Here is a 12,180-nt window from a genome sequence, read left to right as displayed (position 1 = left end):
TCAGGATCAATAGCCGAGTCGATCTGGCCATGTCTGTCTGTCCGTCCGTCTGTCCGTCTGTCCGTCTGTCCGTCCGTATGAACGTCGAGATCTCAGGAACTACAAAAGCTAGAAAGTTGAGATTAAGTATACAGACTCCAGGGACATAGACGCAGCGCAAGTTTGTCGATTCAGGTTGCCACGCCCACTCTAACGCCCACAAGCCGCCCAAAACTGCCACGCCCACATTTTTGAAAAATGTTTTAATATTTTTTCATTTTTGTATTGGTCTTGTAAATTTCTATCGATTTGCAAAAAAACTTTTTGCCACGCCCACTCTAGCGCCCACAAACCGCCCAAAGCTGCCGCGCCCACACTTTTGAAAAATGTTTTGATATTTTTTCATTTTTGTATTAGTCTTGTAAATTTCTATCTATTTGCCAAAAAACTTTTGGCCACGCCCACTCTAACGCCCACAAACCGCCAAAAACTGTCCTTCGCACTTACACTAGCTGAGTAACGGGTATCAGATAGTCGGGGAACTCGACTATAGCGTTCTCTCTTGTTTGTTTTTATTTACTTGTTGTACATAATTACATAATCCAGTTCGAAAGGATAGATATAATCCGAACGGCACATATTTTCTTTTTGAAATGAGGGTGACATTTTTATCTGGTTTGGATATCAAAGGTCATAGCAGGTAATGTGATTTATTATCCGCAGACAATGCCCGTACGGTGAGGACTCGCCCTGCGACCTGCAGTTGGACATGGACATGGACTTGGACCTGGACCTGGACGATGCCGATAAAATCGACGACCTTGAGCAGATGGTCCCCAGTGGTCATCAGCGGCATCGCCGAAAGCATCGGTGAGTGGCCACCGGAGTCTCTATAACCCACACGCCCTGGATGCCCCTAAATCCTTTCAGCCGCCAAGACACATCGGCTGGAGTTGAGAAATGATCGGGGAGCACATAAATAATAGCGCGTTTCGGGGCCAGCTGATGGATGAATGGTGGCTCGGTTCGACAGCTAGGATATTCGGACAGGTGCTGCAACAAAGCACGGGCCGTGTCCTTGGGCTGCACTAATAAATGTCCTGCCGATTGGCGATGCGATGGCGATTGTGATTGCCAAATATGCCCTAATGCGTTGCCCTCCTCCTTTGGCCACCGCCCACTTTTCCCCTGGGAAGTTCGCGTGACGTTGAGCAGACAAAAATTGATTGACAAGCTTTGTGCGACTATTTTGTGGAGGGAAAGACAAGGGACTTAGCTGGCTCACTGGGTGGATGGCTGGTGGGTGACTGGGTGACTGGGAGACTGGGTGGCACAATGACATTGACTGTCAGCAGTCCGATGTCTGCCGTCGCTCTCCTTTTTCCGCCCATAGCCAGGAGCAACTTCCGTTGCAAAAATCGAGCCATGTTGTTTGTAGCGAACGGTGGGTCGGTGGGTTGGTGGGGCTGCGGTGTAGGGGAAATTGCGGCAGCTTTGTAATGCGGAAGTTTTGTAAAACCCAAACGGAAATAGAGCAAATATGTTTAAGCTTCTGCTGCAGGTTGAGCTCACATATGTGGCTGAAAGCAGGGAGACGCTCAGGCACACAAGCTAAACAGATTAATGTGCAAAATTTCTACCAGAAATAATCATGAAATAGCATTAAAGGCAATGCCAAGTACCTGAAACTTTATTTCCTCTTACAAGCATTTAATCAATGTATAGCTTTCCAAGCAAACTAGTAATTTCCTTAGAATAACCTCATTCAATTTCCATTTGTATGCCTTTGAAGTAGTAAATAAATTAAATCTTAAGGCTGATTAAATCAGCGTATTCAGAAGAATGTAACTAAAATATTCTTATGTATTAACCCGAACTTCATTTACACAATTCACAGACATCGCCACAAAAAGCGACATCGGCACAAAAAACCAAAAATTCTGGTACAGGACTTGGACACAGAAGTTGTTAAGGTGAGTCATACTCAAATACTCAAACACTCCACAAAGTGGCAATAAAACATTTATGGAATGCATCCTTCCAGGTGATCGATCCTCATGATCTGTCTCAGCGTGCCCGCTGGACAATAATTGCCACCGCCTGTTTGTTACTGCTCATGTGCCTCATGTTGATTGGAGTCACTTTGCGTATGGCTCCGATAATCGATGATATGGGTAAGTGCCTTACAGGAATTCAGGAATTTACATATACGATTGATGCCCGAATATCGAAATGCTTTATCCCATATAAATTATAGTTCGTTTATACCCCGCTTGTATTGCAGTGCAGTTATCCATTTAGATATTAAGCGTACATAACTCTAATGGAACAAGTGATCAGGCATAGCTTCAGATAGAGAATACATAAAATGCGCCTCGTTATAATCCTTGAGTTGTGGAGTACAGACATTGTAAATACGCATTATTCGAAGACACAAACTGATATTATACATTTTTATGCATTGATATTATAATCTGTATTCAATGTTGTGTTCAATAGAACCAATCGATAATAATGGCAATCACATTTCTAATACGTTGCGTATTGTGTTTTGTTTCGTTATATTTCAAAATTTAGAATACCTAACGAAATGTAAGTACAAGCACAAAAACAAAAGACAAAGCTGGTAATGTATTATATTACATTGGTAGATCATATGATTCTGCATAGGTGGTAGGCTAAACTTAATTCCGTTGAGTTGAAGATCTGAGTTTTGCCGAATGATCAAAGCCAGATTTGTTTTGGATGTCTTTAAATGTTGGTGTTTTTTGGAACCCCTTTGAGGGACCTCCATGATTTGCTGTTACCAAAGCTTTACTGTTACATTTAAGGGCCATAGAAGGGCTTTAAGAAAAGCTCAGATGGCCCAAAAGCTTGTGTTGCATTTAACAGAAAAAGCTTTAAGTTTGGGACATTTAGCCGCTTTTAAGCTTGAGTTTGTTTTACCGCAACTTGAGCCAGCTTTTCGAGTGTTTTTCGGGGCAGCTTTTGTTTGGCGCTCGATCTCAATGCCTTTGCAACACACCCCATCCGAAGCGGCACTTTGCCACCCCCTGCTGCGTTTATGTGTGCCATTGTGTTGCATAACAACGCAGTAACTGCCGCGGAACTAGGACAGTGTATCACATGTTGCATCTCACACAAACACAGAAACAAAGAACAGCACCAACATCACGAACATCACCAACACCAACACACCCAGTTCACCCAAGCAGCCTGTGCCTTAGTATTGGCTTCTGTGTTTTTGACATCGAGATTTGCGAACTGCATGATTTGTGTTGCTGTTGTCGTTGCCCTCCCCGTTGATGTTCGTTGTCTTTGGTCCATCAGACAGCCCCCGTAATTATCAATCATCAATCATGCATGCCTTGGCTCACCTTCATTAGAGTGGAGAGCGATATAATTAGATGTTGATTAGAAGTCGCCTCCCCCCTCCCCGTCCCCCGACCGATAATTTGGGATTCCCCACTGCGATGGCAGTGCAAACTTTTGGCTGAAGGCGCTGAAATGTCAACAGGCAGCAGCTGCGACTCCGGCTTCTAGTGCTGGTTATATAGTACCAACCATCGCTGGGCTCCCCTGGTGCTTCTTGTGCTCCTTGTGCTCCTGGCCCTTTTCCAAGGAGACGCACTTAATCGGCAGCCACGACGGTGGCAGCACAATGGGGCTCACCGCAGCGTGACAGGGGCTGGTTAAAACTAATTTGTGTGCCGGCACGCTTTGGCACAGTGGATCTATGCAATTGGATGCTCCCAGGAAACTTAGAATCACATATTAAGAGGAGCTCAGAAACAAGTAATGTTCAACTGATTTCAGATATACAAGCAAGTTGAAATGATTGCTTACTTTTATTACTTGTGAAGCACCTTAGTATTACATATATAGGGTGTTTTTTTTAGAGGTATAGAACTTTAAATTGCAATAAAACAACGATGGATTATTCGATTGACATGAATTTTATTGACATGAAAGATAATCTTGTGGCATTACATTTTAAATATGATTTCTGGCATATGACCGCCACGGCTGGCTCGGATGTAGTCCAATCTGGACGTCCAATTTGCAATGACTTTTTCCAACATTTGGCCGTATATCGGCAATAACACGGCGAATGTTGTCTTCCAAATGGTTTAGCGTTTGTGGCTTATCCGCATAGACCAATGACTTTACATAGCCCCACAAAAAGTAGTCTAGCGGTGTTAAATCACAAGATCTTGGAGGCTTATGAAAAATCGGGAACAACAGCAATCTCGTTTTGGGCCCATTCGACGAATCTACGCCTTGCTTGATGATCGTTTGGTTTCAATTCTTGCACGAGTTGGATTTTGTAAGCATGCATGACGAATTGCCAAACCAAACTGAGAATAAATCACTTGACAGCTGTTAAATCGGTCGCCATCTTGAACAGTAATGCCAACTTAAAGTTCTATACCTCTAAAAAAAACACCCGTTACAAATTATTTAAATCTGACTGCTATCAGTCGACCAATACGACGACCTGAAACTAATTCGTGAAGTTGAGTGTTGCCTTGCTAGCATCCAAACTCTTTGAAAGTCGTTAGCCAGGGACATAAAAAAACCATAATCAGATTAAGAAACTGTTTCGCAGAGAAGGGTGATAATGGCTTCCAGGTAAATGCAACTGCAACTGCAACTGCGACATGAATCCGAAGGATAGAAAGGCATGCTGGCCTTCAAGGGGAACGAAGATAGATATAAATACTATGGCAAAAAGGCGAATCAGCGACCTTGATACACCGAGCAGGTGTATATTTCAAGGCGGATTAATACCCAAAAGCACTTTGATTCGTAGCAGATAAGTTTGGCAATACCCCTTGGACAGTAATAGCTTCGGAATCGGAATCGCTATCGGATATCAAAGGTTTGAACCACAGTCCGTGGGAAGGCGCTAACTGCAGCATGCACGAGCGCAGTTCTGGCCAAAATGGCGACTAAGCGCTGCTTCCTGCTTCGTCCTGCTCATTCCTGCTCATTCCTGCTCATTCCTGCTCAGCCTGCCCAAGAAGCCAACCCACCCAGGTCGCCCATTTTCTCGCGCTTTTCCTGCTGGTGCGTTCATTGTGAGCGCCGAGTGGAAAATGTGGAATGCTGCTATGCATTTCTTAAACCAAATCAGCGGCCATGACAAAGCATCTCCGCTATGCCCTGCCCTGCTGTTTGTCTTTGCTTTGTGCTGGCTCTCAGAATAGGCGAAAAGAAAACACCGCCCCAACCTCGCAACCACCCACCCTGCCACCCCTTCAGCCAGCTGATGACGTTGAAGCCGCTCTTGACTTCGACCCGGCGAGAAAGTTTTTCCACTATGCACGCAATTTCCTCGGGAGGAACCATAGTTTGTTGCACTGCTGCTGGTTCTTTTCCATGTTTTTGCCGTTCGGATCCTGCAACTTTGATGCACAGAGACAAAAGCATAATTACTCCATTTACCGACTGCCTTTTGAATTTTCAGTGTGTTCTTTGTTCATGAATAATGGGTACGCTGAATATCCTTATTAATATTTATAGCAGGGTATCTATTCAGTGTCTGCAGCACTCAGATCATTCTCCATGGCTCCGAAAAATGGGTTAATATATAAATAGTTTCACAAAATGGTATTTATTGCTATGTTTTGAATACATTTTTTTGTGTTACTCAAATATTTACCCAAAGCATTTTGTATATATCTGGAAATATGCTGTCTAATGCAAAAAAGAAAAAATTCAATCATCAATATTTACATAAGATTTTTAATGTCTCGCGCTTTATGGCAGTTCTATACTTTGACCTTTTAATGCGGAAAGTATAATTATATTTTAGTAACATGACTTAGAAAACATAATGAATTAGTCATCACCCAAATTTAAAAGTAATTGTTTTTCACAGCTCTTTCGTGTGGTTTATTTGGATTTTTTTTCTCAGTACTGCTCCCCTACTAGTTGGTGTTGTTGTACCGCCCGAGGCAAGCGGTCGCGTTGTCATTTTTGGTGGGGCGCGTAGATGCTCTTGCTGTTGTTTCATTACTTTGCTGCATAAAACAAATGCGCATAGTTGCCGTCAGTTATTATCCACTTGCAGCGGCACTTTGTGGCAGCCACCATGTCACCATTTCAGCATTTCACCAGTTCACGGGAAACGCGGAAAGCGGCGGGAACATGGCAACAATGCGCCCCCTTGGCCAGAACGCGTTTTCTTTTGGCTTTGGGAGCTGGCTTAATCAACACGACAACGTTACTGCGAGCCACAAAAGGCATTCCAATTGCCCAGGCTCAGTATTCAGTATTCAGTACTCAGGCTCTGGCTCGGTCTCAGGCTCAGGCTGTGGCTCAGGTTCAGTTCCACGATTCAGCCAAAGGACCTAGCCATGGACAGGCCACGCCCCCTGCTGCCTGGCGTCCGCACCCAACTCGGCCGCAAGTATTTCTGGGACCAAATTATTTTCATAGCTTTAGCTTAAAAGCTGAAAATTCTGCTGCCCCTCTGGCGCTGGCAAAGAATTAAAAATATTTACAGTATTTCCAAGTGAGCCGCACAAAACAAAGAATACAACAAAAAACAGGAGGAGCTGTATGTAAAAAACAAAAGGAACGCAGGAAACTTGGACGAGCATGAGACAAAGGATATGTCATCTCTGTGTGAGGGATCCTATGCGTGTGTGTGTGTGTGTGTGTTTGGTTACCACAAGGGGGAAAATGGAAAGCATTCCAAACAAATATGATAAACCATAATTCCGCCAGCGACATAGATAGATACATACACACATACATAGCTAGCCGTCGAGATGAGAACTTTTGTCATTTTCATGTTCGCCAATTTGAGGAAAAACCACAGGCAAATATCGACAGCCCCACAAAGGATAACGCCATGACCAGGGATTAAGACCGCCCCAACTTTTCATGATTAATGACGCTTTGAAAAGTTGGCCATGCTTTCGCCTTTGCCTTTTGCCTTCGCCCTCGTCGTCTTTGCCCTTGTCACATTTCCCATTTCCCATTTTCTCGGTGTGCGTTTGTTTCAGTCAACTGTCGGCAATCGGCAGTCGGCAGTCGGTGGCAGTCATCACATCATTTCAAAGCGATTTCCTTAATGATTGCCCATGGATGTGCATTACAGTGGTACTTTCACCACTGGCGCCATCCAACCCCTTATCCTTCCATTTCCTCAGCTGCATAACTGATTTAATCAGACTCAAGCTGCATTCAAAAGTATTTCGGCTGCGTTAAGAGCAATGCGCTTTTTAATAGACCCAAAACCGTGAAACCCTCTTGACTCTCCGTACAGACCTAATTGCTTTCCGGCAAAAAAAAAAGCGAAAAGCGAAACGGCAAAACGGCGAAACCACCAGGCTGTTTTTGGCAAGCTGCGCTGTCTGCAGCCGAAAATTAAATTGGCCATGTTTAAACAGCAAATTTGGACAAAATTAGGCGGGCCTTTATAGTTATCCAAGGGCCGGTGAGGGTCGTGCAAAAGGCAGTGGCTGGCCAGGGAATTATTCAAAACTCGGCTGGGCAGTGAAATGAAGCAAAGCCACAGCCGCAGTTATTTGAGGTGGGCCCCTTACCACGTAATACCTTGTGATAACCACCACTGCCCGCCCGAAAGTGGGTGGTCCACAAAGCACATCTACGGCCTGCCATCGCGAAGCTCCGAATATGCGGACGAATCCCTCCCAGTCCATCAGTCTGAATCCGTAATGAGATGGGTGCACCACGGACAACTTACGCAAATATTTGGCAATTATCTAGTTCGGTTTCGGCACAAGCCCTGAGCACAGAAAACAGGACTCGTAACATCTCGGCGAAACCTCTACACCGGCATTATTATAATGACTGAACATTGCAGCAAATTAGTCAAAACAAAAAAGTAGCTGGTGCGAATGAGAATATGAAGAACTGAAATCTAATCTTCAGGAGAAAGAACGAACTGTAGTATACCCTATGTGCATAATATGCACTGCATATGTGGTTAAAGACATCCTAAGGAGTCCAAAAATATTCCATTCGAGTCGTGTTTTATAAACAACAATATAAATATTCTGATATCCCGAAAAAGAAAAAATATCCATCTAAATTTTACCCATATTAAAATATAATTTTTAAGAGACCACATCCAAATAAGTGGGCCTAAAATGGAAACTTCTGTAAAACAAGTCAGCCCTGCTGATGCCGACACCATTAAGAGGCCCATATTAGGACGTCAGCCATAACTGTTGGTTGCTCATCCTGGACCACCCGACCAGGACATCTCCTTGATATGGGGGCGGTGCTGGCGGTGGGGGCGTGGTGGCGAAAAGTTGAGTGGCCATCGGGCGTGTCAAAAGACAAACACCAGAACGGCGCGCTGCGGGTCTCTTTGTGTGTGTGTGTGTGTGTGTCCTGTCTCTGTTTGTCGAAATGCGAGTGTCTTTTAAATACTCATTACAAAATTAATTCGGGAAAAGTTTGATAAAAATCCTATTATAAACATAAATAAATAGGCTGGCCAGAAGCAGCGGAGGGAGTTGCGGGGGTCAAAGGACAAAGCAGTGACTGTGCAAACATTTGTGAGTGTGCAGAGTGGTTGGAACAGAGGGCGTAACGGGGGGCGGAGGTCCTTGGTAGTGAAAGGTAGTGGCAAAGTCAAAGTCAAACAATGAGGCAGCCAACTGTAAAGGACGAGGGCTGAGACTTTATTAGTGCTCATCCACAATGTATGCTGGTGTCGTCTTGCTCCCGGAATTTCGGTCTCTCGTTCCCCTATATGGCCACCCAAATCCTTGCCTGTTCCTCCTGAAAAGTGCCGAAATGGTTATAAGGCGTTATGGTTTCGCCACTCGCTTGCGGTTTATTCAGCCGCTCAGTCCGCGACTGTAGGCATATTCAATATTCATATTTCGCTGGGGCAGGGACATTTATTACCCGAAAAAACCCACACAAGTACACTGTGAGAAGTCCTTAACTGTAACTTTGTTAAAAGTGTGAAAAAGTTTTGTTCTTAATTTTTGCGTTGTTGTTACATTTGTACGCACATATGTTGTAAGGTGACTATGGGAAAAGATTTCGAAGAAGTTGTAACTATATTAGGGTATTATGTAGTTCTCATAAGATAAATATCACGAATGCCTTCCAATGTAACGTTAGAGTACCAATTGTACCTAAATAATAAAACTAAAAACACCTTTTCCTGTCCACAAACATCGATGTGCCGATAGGTGACAGGTGAATCGGGGGCCGGGACCCATCGTTGTTGGTTCTGTTTGGCCAACGTTCAGCAGAATTTAATCTCAAGCTGAAACCGAAGACATTTTGCCAGTCAACGCTCGAAAATGCCGGGCGAAATTGCTTTGCCCGACCATGCCCCCAAGGTGATTTGCATAGCACAGGTGATGGCGAGGGGCAAGTGGATGGGAGGCGGTAGGTGGGTGGAGTACGGACGTCCCGGTTACCGCCATTCAAAGCGTGTAGTGTCTGTCAAAGAACGGTGCCATATGGGTGTAGGTGTGCTGGATTGTTTGAGCATACGCTCAAATTAAAAGAGCGAGTAAAAATAGGAAATCGAGTTTGAATAATAAACGGCTTACTCTGCCTAGACAAACTTTATGAAAATGTAATGCCTAACGCCCCCAAGCTCCACCTTGTGGTGGCTACAATAGCTGCTCATGACTCTGATATCATCGAACATTGATTTTGAATTCTTCATAAAGTGTACTTGGGCGTAAATTTAACATACTACTTGAACTACTTTAGAAAGATAGCTTTAGTCTAAAACATCGTCTGGTCGTTAAAATAACTGCTCATGAATCTTATCAGTATTTAAATATCTTAATCATTTTTATAAGCAACAATGTTAATCGGAAAACAGTTGATGGTTTGCTAGATTTAGAATTATTAACTCTTATTTTTCATTGATTCTACAAGAAAAATAAAAACATTTTTCAAATGTTTGGGCGTTACTGCATTTATTTTGCATTCCCCCTAATACCAAGAGCTTAGGCACTACATTTGTAATTAAGTTAATCTTAGTACTGTAACCCTATCGACATTTGAGAGAGATTCTGCCAATTTTGTTCAAATTTGTTATTCCAATTAAACAGCAAAATAATCGCTCCTCTTTCGAGTTATTCGTTTGTTAATTTAATATAAAGGTGATCCGATTAGGTCGCACGCAATTACGACATTATAGCGGGGCGAATAATACAGAATTAAATCATTACCGTACAAACTGATTTCACCACTTTTTCAACGCGATCGTTAATTGCACTGGATTATTATCTCCTGAGAACCGCAGTTGGGTTAGAGTGCTATAAAAGACCACACGTGTTGACAGATTACCAGTTTCAAATTCAACATGAAGCAGTTCGCATTGTTCAGCATCTTTCTCCTAATTCTGGCTGTGGGTTTGGTAAGAGTGGAAGGGTTTTCAATCAGCCGCGTGGCCTAACCAGAGGTTTTCCAGGCACAAATGCCGCTGCAGGTGGCCGCCCAGGGCCAAAATGGACAACCGCAGGGACAGCCGCCAAGACCGCCAAATGGCAATGGAAACGGCAACCAGCAGAGTGGACAAGGACAAAGCGGGCAGAACAACAAGAACTAGATTGTTTCTGTGGGGGCCACAACTCCTGGCCACCTTCCAGTTACTTAAATAAACACTTTCCTCAGCAAACTAAAACTTTGTTTCTTGAACCTCTTAAGCTTTTCAAAGGCAAGCGCAATATTAGCGCTTGATCTAAGGAAAACAGAAATTCTAGTGTAGAATTTTAAGGCATATTAAAATCAAAGCGAAAACATCATGCTTCTTACAGGCTTTGGATGCTTCCCCGATCAGTCGAAAATATTCGAGTGTACACAAGTACCCCAGTACCCAAATAGGCCCACGTTGTTGGTTATGTGACTAAAAAATTGGTGTGTTTTACACAAGTTCTTAGAACCTTATTGTTTTACGATTGTTATACATTTCTTTTATATTTATATTTTTTCTCCTCCTGGCTTTGTGTATTTTCACTCCGTCTGGGCCAGGCCGAGTTGGCAAACTTTATTAATAAAGTGCACAAATTATGAGCTTGAAACTCACGCCCGGCAAACATGGCCGTGGGTCCATTCCTGCTGATGAGGCAGAAAAGGGGTTACAAACGCGGGGTGTTCGGAACGATGGAAACCTACAAAGCGCAACTTCTTCAGCGACTTGCTCTACATTTTGTGAAAATGCAAATGCTTATTACTCGTACCAAAGGAGCTGTGCCGCCAGGCAGTGCATAATTGCATTATGGCAGCCGGAGTCTGGATGCAGCTAACCCTCTGCTCAAAGTCGCCGGAACCCCCTTACGTCCTCCGATCCCCGGAAAAACGCCTTCTAAGCCGCTCTACTTCAGCAACTGCAATGCAGCCATGTGTGAATGCACCTCGGAGACTAACCGAAAAAGTTATGCCATCGCTATCAGTCAAAAAGGATACATAAAGGATACATACATACGTATGAAGTTGCGGTATCACAGGAGAGGGAAACACCGAAAATGGCCATTATTATCCCTTATTTTAAATTAAAGTAAATTCTCCTTACCCCTTTGTTCAGTATAACTTTTAGTAACAAATGAATTTAGAATTTGGGCCCTAGAAGTGGTGTTAAAAATAGAACATGAAATATGTTATAGAATCTTACATAACATATGGTAAGATTTGTATAATGTATGAGAACTTCATTAAACTTATGGAAATTAAAAAGTCGACAAGCTTGAATTAAACTGTATTCTGATAACAGCAAGTAGATAATAAGCGAAAATTTAAGACGATACAAATCAATCAGTTGTTTTGAAAGCTGTGTATGCAAATCATGCTAAAAGTAAACCAAATGCCAAGATTTTTGCTGTGTGCCAAAAAAGTTGCCGTCCCCAATCACCAAAAGCAGAGAAGAGCGAGCGAGCGGCTGAAGCAAAGCGAAGCGCATTCCCTTTGTTCGATGGCAAAGTAATACATATCCCGTCATATATAATTTCCGCTGCGAAGGATATCCAATGTTCGGGAACGAGGACGCACCTCATCATCGTCATCGGGACGGAAGCTTCCTTGGGAATCCGCGGCGTGGCCGAGCAGGAGACCCACACCCACTCGTTGGGCGTAGGCGAGCAAAACAAACGCAGCTTTCACTCCAAGCTCCGTCTCAATGCCAGCAAAAGCAACACGTGACGCCACAGGACGAGTGAGTTGCGCTCGAGATTGAGATTTTCTGGG

At 43.6% G+C, this 12,180-nt stretch overlaps 2 protein-coding genes across 3 annotated transcripts in view; both read left to right on the top strand.

The window, feature by feature from the left end:
- The window catches only part of LOC120447888, a 73,749-nt gene that overhangs the window by 18,968 nt on the left and 42,601 nt on the right, over window positions 1-12,180 (top strand). For both annotated transcript variants that reach the window (XM_039629519.2, XM_039629507.2), the window contains exons 5-7: window positions 703-849; window positions 1,877-1,952; window positions 2,024-2,153. In XM_039629519.2, the coding sequence (XP_039485453.1) occupies window positions 703-849; window positions 1,877-1,952; window positions 2,024-2,153 (353 nt within the window). The remainder of the gene's footprint in view (window positions 1-702; window positions 850-1,876; window positions 1,953-2,023; window positions 2,154-12,180) is intronic.
- Window positions 10,295-10,618, top strand: LOC120447938. Its single transcript, XM_039629616.1, has 2 exons — window positions 10,295-10,357; window positions 10,412-10,618. The coding sequence occupies exons 1-2, from the start codon at window positions 10,304-10,306 to the stop codon at window positions 10,547-10,549; spliced, it is 192 nt and encodes a 63-aa protein (XP_039485550.1). The 5' UTR covers window positions 10,295-10,303; the 3' UTR covers window positions 10,550-10,618.

The sequence above is a fragment of the Drosophila santomea genome, chromosome 2L (assembly GCF_016746245.2).
Source record: "Drosophila santomea strain STO CAGO 1482 chromosome 2L, Prin_Dsan_1.1, whole genome shotgun sequence".
Taxonomy (NCBI): domain Eukaryota; kingdom Metazoa; phylum Arthropoda; class Insecta; order Diptera; family Drosophilidae; genus Drosophila; species Drosophila santomea.
The sequence above is the reverse complement of the archived record's forward strand: the minus strand, read 5'-3'. Positions and strand labels throughout refer to the sequence as shown.

What these genes read in the sequence shown, in the direction of transcription:
- LOC120447938 (XM_039629616.1), top strand. Translation starts at nt 10,304, where the DNA reads ATGAAGCAGTTCGCATTGTTCAGCATCTTTCTCCTAATTCTGGCTGTG. An exon ending in TAATTCTGGCTGTGGGTTTG is followed by an intron (nt 10,358 to 10,411) that starts GTAAGAGTGGAA and finishes GAGGTTTTCCAG; the next exon opens with GCACAAATGCCGCTGCAGGT.